Genomic DNA, 15,457 nt, shown 5'->3' with positions numbered 1-15,457 from the left:
CTCACTTTGAAGCATGCGCAGCAGAGAGACTTCGACAGTCGTGAAATGGACGCCATGTTGAAATATACAAAGGAACCTAAAATCAAGTGAAGTTTGCCCAGTTGTTGAAGCAGGATGCTCTACCTAGAAGACTACGTTGAGTGTAAGACTCTTTCTTTTGATTATTGCGGTGAATACCTTGATCGATGCATTCTAGGCCTGGTTTGCTATAAAACTTCCTTTTGTTCGAACTTATTAATAAGGCTTATAAAGCTTGAGCTTATTGAAAAGTGTTCGTCACTTAATTCTTGATTTTGAAGGCTGGCGTTAAACCATGATAGAATTAATTCTTGCATCTTATGTGCCGGGAAACGCTGTACAACTATTGGAGGCTTTTGTGCCGAGTTAGGAAGTAAACAATCAAGTTTCGAGTTTGGACATGCGCAGTTGCTGGTGGATGTTTGAGATGAAATAAGCAGCAAACTGTTGTGTTGTGTTACGGTGTTTTATATATTTAGGTTATGCTGTAAACATTCAGTGGATAACTGAATTTTAAAAAAAATTCTGCAAAGGCTTACATTTCAATGTGGCTTATATGGCATGTGCAGTGAGTGGAAAACTGAGTTTTAGAAAAAAAATAAATTGGCAACTAAAAAAAAAAAAATGTCTGGGACTATAAACTGCATGTTTCCATTGAGGGTGGTCAAATTCAGTACATTGAAGAAGACAGGAGGTTTTGGACAAAGCCTGTTGAAAAACATGTAGTAAAACATTCAGTCACAATTAGTCTAGTATTGAGCGTACGTACATGTTTATTGCACCAGAATGGTGTGCCCAATTCTTACCCAAAAAACAAAAATCGAAACTGACTGTCTTCCCTCTCCCACCCCAACCCCCCCCCCCCCCCCCCACCCGCCCTCAGAAAGACACTATGAAAACTGACAACAACAACAACAACAAAAGACCTGAGTTTATCAGTATTAAGAGCATCGCACCCTACTGACGCATACTATATAACTATTTCTTTGAATTCAAATCGTTGTACAATAAATTATTGAAACCAATGAAATTAGAAAAACCAACTAAATAAATTATTATTAGTAACGTCAAATGTCCAATCCTTTGTTTATAGTGGAAATGCACTTAGCTACCCAAAGCTAGTTTACATGTACAGGCATTCCACTCAGAAATAACGGGAAACAAATAATAATCAAATTGAACATAAAATGTTAAAAATCCCAACTGGCAGGGGGCATACCAGCTGGCTATTTACAAGCGTGGCCGAAGTGAGACTTGAACCTGGGATCTCCGGATTTCAAGTCCGGTGCCCTAACCGCTGGACCACTCCGCCTCGCCTTGAGTATTGCTACAGTCATGTTAAACATTGCTTGATGTAATGTGTATACTAGTTTGAGGTCCATTAAGCTCAAATTGCATCTTTTGCTATTGGTAGAGCTCTGCGTATTGAGAGTTTTTTTTAGACCAGTGGCCATGCAAATTTGTGAGGCTGAAATTTGTTGTACTTTTATTTGTTAAGTGATTGAGCAGCTCCCTGTCGAGCTGAGAGACAGATTTACTGACATGAGAGAGATGGACCTGCAGGTTCAAAGTAAGTGAATCTTGTAAAACAGGTGTACAACATGTACTGGAACTTTGGACCTCCTTCTACCCTCTTTCCCCCACCCCCTCCCTCTTTGACAAGGATCAGAATAACAAAATTTAAAATCAAAAATATTGTTTTCAATCATGATTTTAAAATACAAAAATTCTGTACTCACAGCACGGTAAGCGACGTTCGGTGGATCCGAACAAAATGTCCCACTTTTAAGTTTAAATTGCGCTCTGAGTACAGAATTTTTTTTATTTATTTTTTAACAAAATTTAATTTTTTTTGAATTTATAAATGTGGTGTATGTGGACATGTATACATGTACATCACTACATGTACAGGCGTATGTATGTAATTTTGTAAAATTAATAAGATACAGTTTCTACTTCTGTAGATGACACAAGTAAAGTTCTAAACTCATTTGAGGGGTTCTCCTAAGGCATCTCACACAGTTCAAGTGATTGTGGACTGTATATATTGTTTAAGCAACAATTAATGCATCCATCCAGTTTTAGCTTATTTTGAATACCAGAGTCTGTTTTACTAGAGTTGTTAATTTAATGATCAAACCTCTTTCAGACAGACATGAGATGTGAAATTTGAATTTGAGTCTATATGTTTAAATTATTTTCAGACAGAATAGATGACCTGGACATCAGAGTGAAACAGTTCTTCATGAATTGTCGCAAGGCAAAGCCAGAGTGGAAGGAGCAACAATACAAGCAAATTAGGGATGTAAGTTTTCAGCATTTACAGCAATAAACAACTACCTGTCAATCAATCAATCAATCAATCAATCAATCAATCAATCAATCAATCAATCAATCAATCAATCAATCAATCAATCAATCAATCAATCAATCAGTCAGTCAGTCAGTCTGTCAGTCAGTCAGTCAGTCAATCAATCAACCAACCAACCAACCAACCAACCAACCAACCAATCGATCAATCAACCAATTAATCAATCAATCAATCAATCAATCAATCAATCAATCAATCAATCAATCAATCAATCAATCAATTAATCAATTAAACAAACAATCAACTTTATTAATATGCCAATTTTCTTACATGTACATGACAACAACGTGGTTGTTTTTGATTTGTTTTTTATCTGATGGATGACAACTCTTTGCATAATTTACAGTTGTATGATGCATATGTCACACTTATTACGCGGGATGCCCTGAGGGGGCATACCGTGTCTAAAAACGGGTCGATTTCTTTTTTTTTTTTTTCTTCGTCGTAGCCACAAATGTGTACATTAATTACGCGGGATGCCCTGAGGGGGCATACCGTGTCTAAAAACGGGTCGATTTCTTTTTTTTTTTTTTCTTCCTCGTAGCTACAAATCGGTACATTAATTTATTCATTAAACTCTACCCTCTCCTACTCGGGATGTATCGTTCTGATTGTCTTCAACAAAAGCAGGCCAATCAAAATCCTTTTTTGTCGCTTATATCGCGAGGGAGGGGACCCACTCACCCCTACCTGTGTGACGTCAACGCATCATTTGATATATTTATCAAAAACGGATTAAATTTGGCCCCATATTGTTAACATGTTCTGGACTCAAGTGTGCCGTGTTCAAACGGAAATTTCACCATTTTGAAGCGGTGAATCGAAAGAATAACTTGTAAGAAGCACCCGACGTTTAAAACGGTGGAAATTGGTGAGTTCCTGGCGAAGGAATCGTGCTTTGTTTGACAGTCTTAGACCACGACGCGAGACTGAAAAGAGGTCATTGAGAAGCTTACGTTATCGTAATCGAATTTCACATATTTCCGCAGATAGTCTGAGTCGCGTAACACAAGGGAAAAAAAACGTAACGCGATCGTCGTGACTCAAACTATTCCATTAAAAAGGATAATTTTTTCAAGCGAAGCATACAGTTGGAATAAATGAATCAGCCCCAGCATCACGCGTAACATGTTCTGGACTCAAGTGTGCCGTTTTCAAACGGAAATTTCACCATTTTGAAGCGGTGAATCGAAAGAACAACTTCTAAGAAGCACTCGATATCTAAAACGGTGGAAATTGGAGAGTTCCTGGCGAAGGAATCGTGCTCTCTTTGACAGTCTTAGACCACGACGCGAGACTGAAAAGAGGTCATTGAGAAGCTTACGTTATCGCAACGGAATTCCCGCAATTTCCCTTGAAACCCTGAGTAGCGTAACACAAGGAAAACAACGTAACGCGATCGTCGTGACTCAAACTATTCCATTAGCAAGGATAGTTTTATCAATCGGCGAAGCATACAGTTGGAATAAATGAATTAGCCCCAGCATCTCGCGTAATGCCAGTATAGCAGGCATCTTGTTTATTCATTAAACTCTCCCCTCTCCTACTCGGGATATATTGTTCTGATTGTCTTCAACAACAACAGGCCAATCAAAATCCATTCTTGTGGCTTATATCGCGAGGGAGGGGACCCACTCACCCCTACCTGTGTGACGTCAACGCATCATTTGATATATTTATTAAAAACGGATTAAATTGTAGCGTCATATTGTTAACAAGTTCTGGACTCAAGTGTGCCGTTTTCAAACGGAAATTTCACCATTTTGAAGCGGTGAATCGAAAGAATAACTTCTAAGAAGCACCCGACATTTAAAATGGTGGAAATTGGTGAGTTCCTGGCGAAGGAGTCGTGCTTTGTTTGACAGTCTTAGACCACGACGCGAGACTGAAAAGAGGTCATTGAGAAGCTTATGTTATCCTACTGGAATTTCACAAATTTCTGGTGAAAGTCTGAGTTGCGTAACACAAGGGAAACAACGTAACGCGATTGTCGTGACTCAAACGATTCCATTAGCAAGGATAGTTTTATCAATCGGCGAAGCATACAGTTGGAATAAATGAATCAGCCCCAGCATCAGCGTAATGCCAGTATAGCAGGCATCTTGTTTATTAAAAGGCTTAGTGTGATTAGCTGTGGTATTTTGCATTGCAGGAATACCAAAAGGCTATCGAAGATGCTGATGAAAAAGTAAACATAGCAACACAGGTTTATGATCTGGTAAGCAGAAAGGATTCTTGTTCCTTAATGGCTCAACGAGTCTAGCATTTGCTTTAATTTCAAAATACCTATTCTGGATTCCATGCACTGTAGATACTGATAATTTAACTTCAATAATAGTACAGCCTTGATCTGCACATTTGTAAAGCTACATGTGTAGCACTGAACATGTACAATGTACATTCTGTACTTACACAATCCTACAGTATAGAGACAGGAAGAAAACTGTCTCAAAGGTTTGTCATGGTTGGTTTGACAGATTATCTATTGATTTGGAAGTTACAGTATCAACTATCAGTAATAATCATTTTACTGCTGTCGTTGGAGAAAAAAGGTTTGGTTTTACCGACATGATGAAAAAAATTCATTCTTTATGAAAGCGCCTGTGTAAAAGCTTGGCTGCAGCATACATGTACATGTAACTTTTAGTGTAAAGTAATGATTGTATAATTAAAGTTTACTCTGACACAAAAGTTTGAACAAGGAGTCACATATACTTAGTACAGTAGCCTCATTGAAATAAATGTAAATTATGGTACATATAAATATGAACATTATGAAAATGTACAAGTGATATGCTGTTAATCAGGAGTGACCTTCGACAATGTATTGAACATTAAAAGTAATCTGCTTTTCCTTTGTTAAATGTTACTACAAATTGATAAGTGTAGATAAAGAAACTGTGGTGCTGTGTTGTTGATGTAGTGATTTAAAAATTATTTGTTTTTATCAACTAAGTTAATAAGGTAAAAAGCCCTAAGTGACTTCTGATAAATAGCTGGATTCTCCTTCCAAATTTCATTGTATTTGCTTGTGAAACAAAAGGAGAATTTGACCTTACATCAAAAGTCTCTTAGGGCCTTATTCCACACACCCCTTCAGGTGTTCATCAGAGTGTATCCTCTTTTATTTATTTATTTATATATTTTTTTCAAGTTGATAAACTGTGACGAAGCACTTGTACTCAAAATATCAGCTTGTGTATTAGCTATGGTAGCCAACTTGCACGTACATGTACCTTGTCAACTCATTTGATAAAACTAAACATTCGTTTCTTGACTACAGTAAATTCTCTGCAATTGGTTGGTCTGCGGACATTCTCAACCAATAAAATGAGTCATCATTTGCAGTAATTATTGGTTCTATTTTCATTGTGATGGATCAGAAACTGTTTTGTTTTGAATTAGTTTTTAGTCTCTTTCTTTTCTCCAGGTGGATAGACATCTAAGAAAATTAGACCAGGAATTAGCAAAGTTTAAAATGGAGCTAGAAGCTGATAATGCTGGTATAACTGAAATCCTGGAACAAAGTAAGTTTACTTAGCTGTCTAAATTTATTTATAACATGTAGATAATAATGTACAAAGAACAAAAGAAATTGGAAAAATAGGAATAAAAGATAAATTAATTGCCAGCTAGCTTTAATTACAAGTGTAATTTAATTAAATCTTTTTGCCTTTTTTTTCCTGTTAATCAGGATCATTAAGACTTGATGAACCTGTTAATCCACCTTCACCAGCAAGAAATAACCACATACATGGTTCACTGCAACTTGGACACAGTAAGTAATCTCTATCTTCCTCTCACTCCTACAGTTAAGGACAACCAAAATCAAGATGTAAATTTTAAATTTTAGCTTGTGAAATTATGTTGAAACAAGCAAATGCATGGGAGTTGTTGTTTTTGGAACTTTTCAATCCAGTTTGAATTAGGCTTTTGGTATGATAACTTCATACTTTCAAAAACATGTTTCCCATTTTTCTGTGGATACCCTTCTAGTTGAAACATTTCAAATTAGTGGATAAGGGTGTTAGTTTCTAAAGAAACTGTGTTGCTGCATCAGTGGGGAGAAGAAACAAAATTAATGTTTGGTTTATCAAAAGAATGATCAAGATGATAACTAAAGGTAAATTTGCCACCATAAGAAGATTCTCTCTACGGTGGCCAATATACCTTTAGTTATCAACTCTTTTGATAAACCAAACATTCATTATGAAATGATTGGGCTGCTACACCATAAAGATTACTACTGTACATGTACTTGAATTGTATACATCACAGATGCTTAAATTATCTAATTATTGTCTTTTTCTTCTTTGCGCAAACTTGTTGAACTACATGTAACTAGTCACAATGTTCTCCATTTCAGAGCGGAAGCTTGATGGCCTGTCTGGTGATCTAGTGAATGGGGACCATCTATCCATTCCTGGGATGCGAGACTATCCCTATGGTTCCCTTGGGGCCTACAACCAGATGTCGCCATCACCTAAATCAGTCACACCTCAATCACCTTCTTCTGCCTCAATGTCATATACAGTAGGTGAGTTTGCAGCAAGGCCTTTTCAGGCTGTGGTCCCACTTTACCTGATCCCTTTTGGATTGGCAACAGAATTTGCACAGATGTTATCCGTTATGCAATGGTGACACTGTACTGTCACACTCTCCAAGCCATCTACATGTACAGTACCCATGGAAGTTTTACCTGATTTAGAAATAAATTATAGGTGTATTGTTGAATCCATACTGGTTGCAAATCCATGAACACCTTGCTTTATTGTACAGTTAATGTGTTGCATAACTCCACTCCCACATCTGAGCTCTTTGCATGGTCACATTCCTTGCACTTCTCTCTGATCTCCTATCCCCATCCTCTTACAAATGCCAGGCAGGCTTAGAAGTAAATTGTACGTTATTCAAGTTTCTAATGCTTATTTCCCTTCTACTACAGTGACTACAGCTGTAGCAGTCACCATTATGAAAATTATTAATTACCTAAAACAAATTCCACCAAATTTCTGCCAAGGAATATTTTGTCTGGTTCTCACTTTTCTAGCCTCAACTGTAACTGCTCCTCTGATGGTACACACACTCAACATGTTTGTTTGTTTTTTTTGTTTGCAGGTGAGGTCGGATCTGGTTCAACTGCTGTGGCTGTAGCTGCAGCTCAAGCTGCGATAGCAACACTTCCAATGCAGCCTGGGAGAAGAGGAAGTGGAGCCTTGAAGGCACCCTACGTTGCGGCACTTGGTATGTTCCTGTTTACTGCTGTGGTGGGTCTTACATGTAGATGTTTGGTTGAACCTCCTAAACTGAAACAAAACTCTTGGTTATGGCAAAAAGCCTTCAAAGTGCCTTTGTACTTGAAGTGAGAAAAACTATCAATAATTGTCTTTTAAAATCTTAATGTTTCATTTATTTACCACCCCAGCCAAAGTCTATTTGATAAAATACCAGTGGCAGCCTGTTCACACTGCGTTTAAACTTTGCTTTAAAAAAAGACATTTTGTGTCTAGACACCTTTGCTGATCTATTTCCTTGAGACTACATGTAACCACAGTCATACATGTAGAGTGTCATTATTTAATGTCACTCTACATGTACAGACTGTATAAAGCTGGTTTTCACTGGTGAGGGTGTCAGAGTCAGAGTTGTAAGGGAACTTACGGCATAGTGGAAATCAAACATCAGAGTCGTAAGTGTGAGGGAATTGGAGTTGCAAGGATCAGAAGGTTTCAATTTTTTTGCAATTGCACTTATGATTCTTTCACTTATGATTTAGTGAAAACCAGATTGTAGGAGTTGTGAACAGTAGTGGCAGAATAAACAAATCACAATGCTCATTCTCAGACATTGTGATTGCTTTATTCTTCAGCTTCTGCTTACGACTCCGGCAATCTGGTTTCCACTAGATCGTAAGTGACAGAATCACAAGCACAATTATTGTTGTTTGATTTTCACTAGATTGTATTGAACACTCTACGCTTCTGATTACGACTCCGACTTCTACTCCATCATTTGTGAAAAAAATAGGAACGAATTGCGTACATGTGTGTAGTGCTGTGCACGCGCTGCAGACCTGTTTGTTTACAGACACTCACTCACTTACTTACTAACTCACTCACTCACTCACTCACTCACTCACTCACTCACTCGCTCACTCACTCACTCACTGATCACTCTTACATGCCTTTCATGCCTGATGACATAGTGGGCAGAGCAGCATAGTGCAGTACCCACAACTAGACTTTGGGATTCCATCCACAGACTCAACTCTCAAATCACCTAATTTCTTGTACAGCAGAATAAACAGCACCACGAGGAAAAATAATGTACACTTTGTACTGTAAATTTGGCCAATGCATTATGTCCAGAGTTTTTGGTTTGAATGTCACTTTATAATTTTGAATTTCATCAATGGAAACTTAACTGAAGGTAGAACCACAGTTACAGTAGCTTCTGTGTGACTAAGGATGGTGCCTACTATTGTTACTGCGCTTACCTTCTGGATATCTCAAGACACTCGAGTTTCCTATGGGTGGTGCCTGCTAATACAGGAATATTTTTGTGCGGTTTAAAAACTATGCAGAGAAAGCAGAACTTAGCAAGTGCTCTTGGTATCCAAATAGAAAATTGGGGGTAACCATGCATTTTTCAGAGATAATAAAGCTTCAATTTGGGAAAAAGATGCCATACATTGCTTTGTATTTTACTGCTTTTTAGAATATTAGTGTTGCTTAATTATCTCCTAAGAATGCGTGGCTCCCCCCAATTTTCTTTTTGGATTTCAATAGCCCTTCCTAAGATCTGCTTTGCCCGAATAGTCATAAACCAAACAAAAATACTGCTTTATTAGTAGGCGCTGTCCTTAAATAAAATAAATAATGATTTTCTTCTTTCAATTCTCTAACAACAGGAGGAACCATGAGCAACTTACAGACCCCATCAAACAGCTTAAATGGCCTCCCTGCCAGCAGTACCCTCGGGATGCCATTTGACTCACCATCCTCCAGTGTAAACTCAGTCAGCATTCCCGTCACACCAAATGATGTGCGCGCTTCTATCAGTGTGGCACCAACAGCAACAAAACAGAAAAAGAAGTGAGTACATTGTGTATCCGTAGAAGCTGCTCAAACATTATATCCAGAACTATTAAATAAATCCACATGTATTGGGTGGGTCATCACTTTTACAATGTAATCATCCTTTTTTCTTTTTTTCTTTTTTTTTTTTTTTTCACAAGTAAAGTTGATTTTAAAAAGAGCAGTTTGTGGATGAAGAGCATGTGACTGGCAATATCCTCCGATAGTTATTGAATAAATAAATAAATAAATAAATAAATAAGTAAATAAAGATGTAAATAAACCAGAGATTCCCTGGTTTATTTTGAGGGTTTTTCTTTTGATTAATATGCAAAATTGCAGTTAAATCGTAGTGACATAAAATGGATGATAGCTATGACTTGATTTTTGCCACGCAGGACTTTTATTTTCAGGTGTTTATAAGGTGGGTTTCGGCCGTATTTATTTCAACACACCACTTGAAACCCCATAATTATGCCTCCACCCATCTAACCTCTACTTTTTGACCAGTCTCTTGCATGTATACGTCTGTACGTATGTTCAGTTTACTCATCATTCCTTTATTTCCTCCCTCTTGCCTTCTGTAGGAGTAAAAGCTCAACTCAGGTGACAGCAGTAGCTTCAGCCCAGGTGGCTGAACAGGAAGCAGCAGTGGCAGCAGCTGCTGTACCAGACTGGGTCTACGATCCTAATGAGCCACGTTATTGTCTCTGCAATCAGGTCAGTGGTTTTGTTGGCGGGCAGAGGGTTTGCCCACACCTCAATCTCGTACCCAGAGTCCTCAGGCTCTTTGGCCAATGGTTGGTCACCAGGAGATACGCTGGGGAACTGGAATTTACGAGGCAGCCAATCAAAAAACTTAAATAAAATTCCAGTTTTCCAGAGTCTCTCCTGGCGACTAAGCGCTGGGAAGAGCCTGAGGAGTCTGGGTAAGAGATTTCCCACACCTCAAAACCCACTGTATTGTCGTTCCACCTATCGCACGGCTAGTGAACGGATGATAAACGGTTCAGTGGGGCGTTTGAATTAATACAACGGTTATACTGAACGGCTGAACGGCTTCTGAAAATTTTAAACGGATGAAGCAAACGGCTGAACGGCTGCTGAAAAATTTTAAACGGATGAAGTGAACGGATGAGCGGTGCTGCAGAATTCTTTAAACGTCTGAAGTGAACGGGTGAACGGCTCAAGTCAACTTCTTCTTCTCCTGAGCAAGACCCGTGCTGTGGTTCAAACATACTGTAAATGGACACTTTGTACCATCTGAACTGATTTTTAGCTCAAGACCGAATCGTTGTCACTTTCTACAGATGTATATCACTATTTACATCTACTTCCGCCGTATTTCACTCCTTGTCTAATGTAATGTCATAACTTTGTTCAGTTTAGAAACAAACATGGCAGATTGCGAGACCAAAATGTCAATTTTCTCTTCCTCCATTGTCGACTAAGAAATTGGTAACAGGGCAGATGAATGGTATTCTCTGTTATTTCATGCATGAACTTGTGTTTTGGGTCAAATTTTTCTAGACTCCGGTTTCCCTTTAGGTTTAATTCACGGTGAAGACATCCTAGCAACAACAAAAAGACAGACACGTTTTGTTAAATTATACTGTAGCTTTTCCACGAACACCTACTAACACTTACTGATCTTGGTTACCTACAGGTGTCTTATGGTGAAATGGTTGGATGTGACAATCCAGATGTAAGTTCATATTTATGTGGAATGAAGTATACATGTATTTACCATCACATCAAAAGTAGGATGAAATGTATTCTTTGTTTCAGTTAGCATGTTGCTCTTGATTGCTGCTGTAAGCCAACATGGCTGAAAATACGTGCAGTTGTTAATCGTTGGTCATCGTTCTTAAAAATATCCGGTGTCCGATCGAAAAATGAAGGTCTGAAAGGATATTGTGTCCTTCTCACCAAGACAAATGACTTCACTTACATCCCTGTACACAATTACACTTTTACAATCAGTTGTGTCAGATTAAAACAAAAATGTTTTTGGCTTTGGAGAAATCAGGTGCCAAATTTAGTGTTCTTAGGTTGAGTCTATTTAGCTACATGTACATGTAAGCTCAAAAAGTCCGGAAATACATTGAAAACACCCAGGTTTGCCTTTAGCTTGTCAAATGTGCAAACTAGATCAAATGTTCAAAACAAAGGATCCTAGTGCCTTTCCACTACAAATCACGGCTTAGTTAAACAACATTACGAGGTGGTGTAAATAGTGTTGATAAATGCCACAGTCAATCGCATGGCGTGCAATCGTAGGTTACTGTCATATGAATGATTTGTTGCACGCGCATTATTTCGGCCAGCATTGAGAGAACACGTTTAATGCGTACCTCCTGTAGTTAAAAAGTAATTCAAAACAGCGAGACTCTAAACACGGAAGGTCACAATAAGCGATTTATCTTCAGCCAGTAATTAAGTTTCGTACTTTGAATGTTGTTGTTTTAACAAGCATGTTTTACTAGTAGCCTTGCGGGATTTCCGCAATTCGGAAAATAATAATAATAATAATAATAATAATAATAATAATAATAATAATAATAATAATAATAATAATAATAATAATGATAATCTACACAAATTGCTATTCACAAGTTAAAAGGATATAAAATAATAATAATAATAATAATAATAATAATAATAATAATAATTTTTATTCACTTTATAGCCCACGTGTTACGCTGCGTTAGCGCCTCGTGATGCTTCTTAACTGTATATAGCATACAGACGTTTTAACTGCTATAATAATAATAATGAGATGCCGCACAAGATTTACGTTGGTGTGGCAAATGGGACGCACAAAATTATGCCCAAGGATAAGTCCTTATTTTGTGAAATGAAGTATTCGAAAGCATCACTGACGATAACATTGATATGACCGTCGCTCTTCGAATTTTATAGCTTCTTGCTGTCCCAATTGCCTTTCTCTTTTTCGTTTGTTTCTGTGTGCATGTTATGCACTTAATTGAGTAGGCTCGATTTCCGCCGCTCCCTCGGGTCCGGCTTTGAGCGCGGGCTCATTTTCCCGAACAGCGGCTGGTAATCGAGCCTATTAATTGAGTTGCTTCTGAATAGACTGTACAAAGAAGTTCACATATCCTTTTTGGGGCCCCTTTTCGTGTAAAAGTGCCGCCCTAAAATTACGGAAGGGGCCCTCATTGGCCAATTTCTTGAATAAATCCTGAGGTCAGCGGTAACCCTGTTAAGGACGGTGCCCACTATTAAAGAAGTATTTTTGTGTGGTTTGTGACTGTATGGGGGAAGCAGATCTTAGCAAGAGCCACTGAAATCCGAAAATAAAATTTGGGTAACCACGCATTTTTTTAGAGATAATTAAGCAAAAATTATTCTAAACAAAAAACAACAACTACAAAAAAGAAAAAAAAAACTAAAAAAAACCGACAACAAACAAACAAAAAAGAAAACAGTAAAATACAAAGCAGTGTATGGCGTTTTAATTTAAGCTTTATCATCTCTGAAAAATGTATGGTTACCCCCGTAAGTTTCTTTTTGGATACCAAGAGCACTTGGTTTTGCTTTCTCCACATGTTTTGAAACAGCACAAAAATATCAAACTGAATGCAAGGCTGGCACTACGGCAAAGGGCAGATTTATTAGTGGCCAATATTTCGACTAATAGAATTAGTCTTCCTCAGGGCCAGAGCTATACTGAAGGAAAATATAATAACGGCTCCTTAAATTAAAGTTTGAAAAATACATGGAAAAACATGACTGGCTAACACATGATATGATGACAGCGTACTTGTGCTTCTACAAAAATATCCCTGTATTAGTAGACATCACCCGCTGGAGATCCATCTCGAAATGCGCAGAACGTCTGCGCAGTAGCAAAAGTAGGCACCGTCTTTAAGGAATGTTTTGTTAGGATATCGTCAACACACAATCCAAGTGCTAATGTGACTGTGTGCTTTTTGTTTCACAGTGCCCCATTGAGTGGTTCCATTACGGATGTGTTGGCCTAACAGATGCCCCGAAGGGAAAATGGTTCTGTCCTCAGTGCCAAAACCAGATAAAACAAAGAAGAGGAGGCCGACACAAATGATCGCCATGCCTTAATTCATTCTGGATAGTCCTTCACTGAAACGGCTTCAGCTGCTATCATTGATGCCATGCGTGACTTTTCGGTGTTGCGTTACCGTTGGGTGAAGTATGAGCACCGTGAGTTGCGTGACCACTGGGTGCTGCGTGACGATTGTCAGTTAACTACCCGTTGTGTGCCGTGCAGCCGTACACAATCAACACAAAGAATGGAGTGACAATTCAGTATTGCGTGACTGTTTGGCGCCACTTGGCCTTTGGAAGACACACATAGGAGTCACAGTCACAGTTTTGTGCCAGGACAAAGCAATGCCTAGAAAGATTGAATATTGCTAGAACAGTCTTTAAATACGATTAAGTTAAATGATTTTTAAACTTTCAAGTACAAGCAGAAAGCTCGTTGACTTGTTTCAAAAATCTGCCTGTACATGTGGGTCTATTGCCATGTTCCTTTCAGCTGTAAATCTTAGTAAATTTCCTCAGGAAACACATTCTTCCAGGTGAGGGAATGTCCGGTCGATCTCTGTTCCAGGACGAGGACTTTAAAACTGCATTCAGTTGACATGTTCAAACGCTTTCACTATATTTTCATAATTCATGTAAATTTTTCATCCTGTGACTAAATGTACATACTGATAAGAGTGTGAAGTGAAAAATCATGCTGCATTTATTTAATACCTCTGTAGATGAGGTTTTTGTTCAGAATTAAAAAGAACACAGTTTAACTCAGATTATGAAGTTGTAAATCGACAAGTTGTTACGACTTGTTGGTATGAGATTGTTTAATACCTGCTAACTTTTTTTCTGACTAAAAGGCGTGAGATTTTTATCCTGGGAGTGCCAGGACTTTCGAGGATGACACGACTATATCCGAAGATTGCCGAGGACTTTCCGAATAATTCTGCAGTTCTCAAGAAAATGATTATGCTCCATACGGACCTTAAAAATCAGAGCTTTCAGGGAAAGTATCGTCATACTCATTTCACATACATGTACACTTTTTTTTCCTCGCATTGGTTTCAGTTTACATATTTTTGAAAAAGTGTGTCATTTAAGGCTACAATATCTCATATTTTTTCAACCAGGTGTGAGAAATTGGTCCGTAAGCATGAGCTGGCGTGAGATCGAGGTTTTCAACCCCCACGCGTGAGACTCACGCATGTTGCGTTCGTTTGGCCACCTCGTTCAACGTTGTGCGCAACATCGTCCAACAACGTTGGAGGTTGTGGAAATCGATTGCTCTGGCCTTAATGGACTGTGCATTATTTACTGTGCAGTGTATTTGCTATCCAATCAATTTACAAGTGAAGCCGAAATCACACGCAGTCTTGACTTGCGGGATATTTTTTTAGTGAAATTGCGCCTAAAAGAATCGAAGCGAGGTTTTACCATGTTTTTACCCCGTCTTACTATGTTTTATATTATTTTGTCGGCCGGTTATCCGAGGACACCTTCTCATCTTAGGTGAAAAGAACAGTTTTTTTGTCTCAGTCTGCATTTACATCCTACACCCACAGAGAAAAATCTACGAGACACTTGAAGGAAGAAACAGCACCCCATCAAAGCTGGAAAAAAACAAAACAAAAAAACAAAAAAAAAAAAACACTTGAAACGTATTTTTGCCTGGACACTCCAAAGTTTTTCACTGTCAATTTTGCTACTGGGGAAAGGAGGACGAAAAGCGCCTAGTGATCCCAGATAAATAGACTGAGTCACCGGTCTGCGGTTTGCATGCTGTAGGCGACGGACTCTACATTTTACATTCTGACCGCGCCTCCATCGTTTGTTTGTTTGTTTGTTTGTTTGTTTATCGTTTGTACTTTACTTCATTTCTGACTGAGGGGTAAACTGCCCGATCCTTCACAGTGCTGAGATTATGTTGAATATCTTTCATAGAAATAACCTTCTTTAG

General features: G+C 38.3%; 1 protein-coding gene across 1 annotated transcript; it reads left to right on the top strand.

Annotated features, from left to right (window-relative positions):
- The first annotated feature begins 16 nt into the window (after positions 1-16).
- LOC146454487 (inhibitor of growth protein 3-like) lies at positions 17-14,274 on the top strand. Its single transcript, XM_085095231.1, has 12 exons — positions 17-142; positions 1,517-1,588; positions 2,223-2,323; positions 4,542-4,607; positions 5,820-5,916; positions 6,084-6,167; positions 6,756-6,926; positions 7,508-7,633; positions 9,300-9,483; positions 10,053-10,185; positions 11,132-11,170; positions 13,430-14,274. Exons 1-12 carry the CDS (start codon positions 115-117, stop codon positions 13,547-13,549), a joined length of 1,221 nt encoding a protein of 406 aa, XP_084951357.1. The 5' UTR covers positions 17-114; the 3' UTR covers positions 13,550-14,274.
- The last annotated feature ends 1,183 nt before the right edge of the window (positions 14,275-15,457 follow it).

The sequence above is a fragment of the Pavona decussata genome, unplaced genomic scaffold (assembly GCF_977016875.1).
Source record: "Pavona decussata unplaced genomic scaffold, jaPavDecu1.1 SCAFFOLD_300, whole genome shotgun sequence".
Lineage (NCBI taxonomy): Eukaryota > Metazoa > Cnidaria > Anthozoa > Scleractinia > Agariciidae > Pavona > Pavona decussata.
The sequence above is the reverse complement of the archived record's forward strand: the minus strand, read 5'-3'. Positions and strand labels throughout refer to the sequence as shown.

Coding starts and splice junctions, on each gene's coding strand:
- LOC146454487 (XM_085095231.1), top strand. CDS start 115: ATGCTCTACCTAGAAGACTACGTTGAGT. Junction 6,927..7,507: donor CTCAATGTCATATACAGTAG/GTGAGTTTGCAG, acceptor TTTTGTTTGCAG/GTGAGGTCGGATCTGGTTCA. Junction 11,171..13,429: donor TTGGATGTGACAATCCAGAT/GTAAGTTCATAT, acceptor TTTGTTTCACAG/TGCCCCATTGAGTGGTTCCA.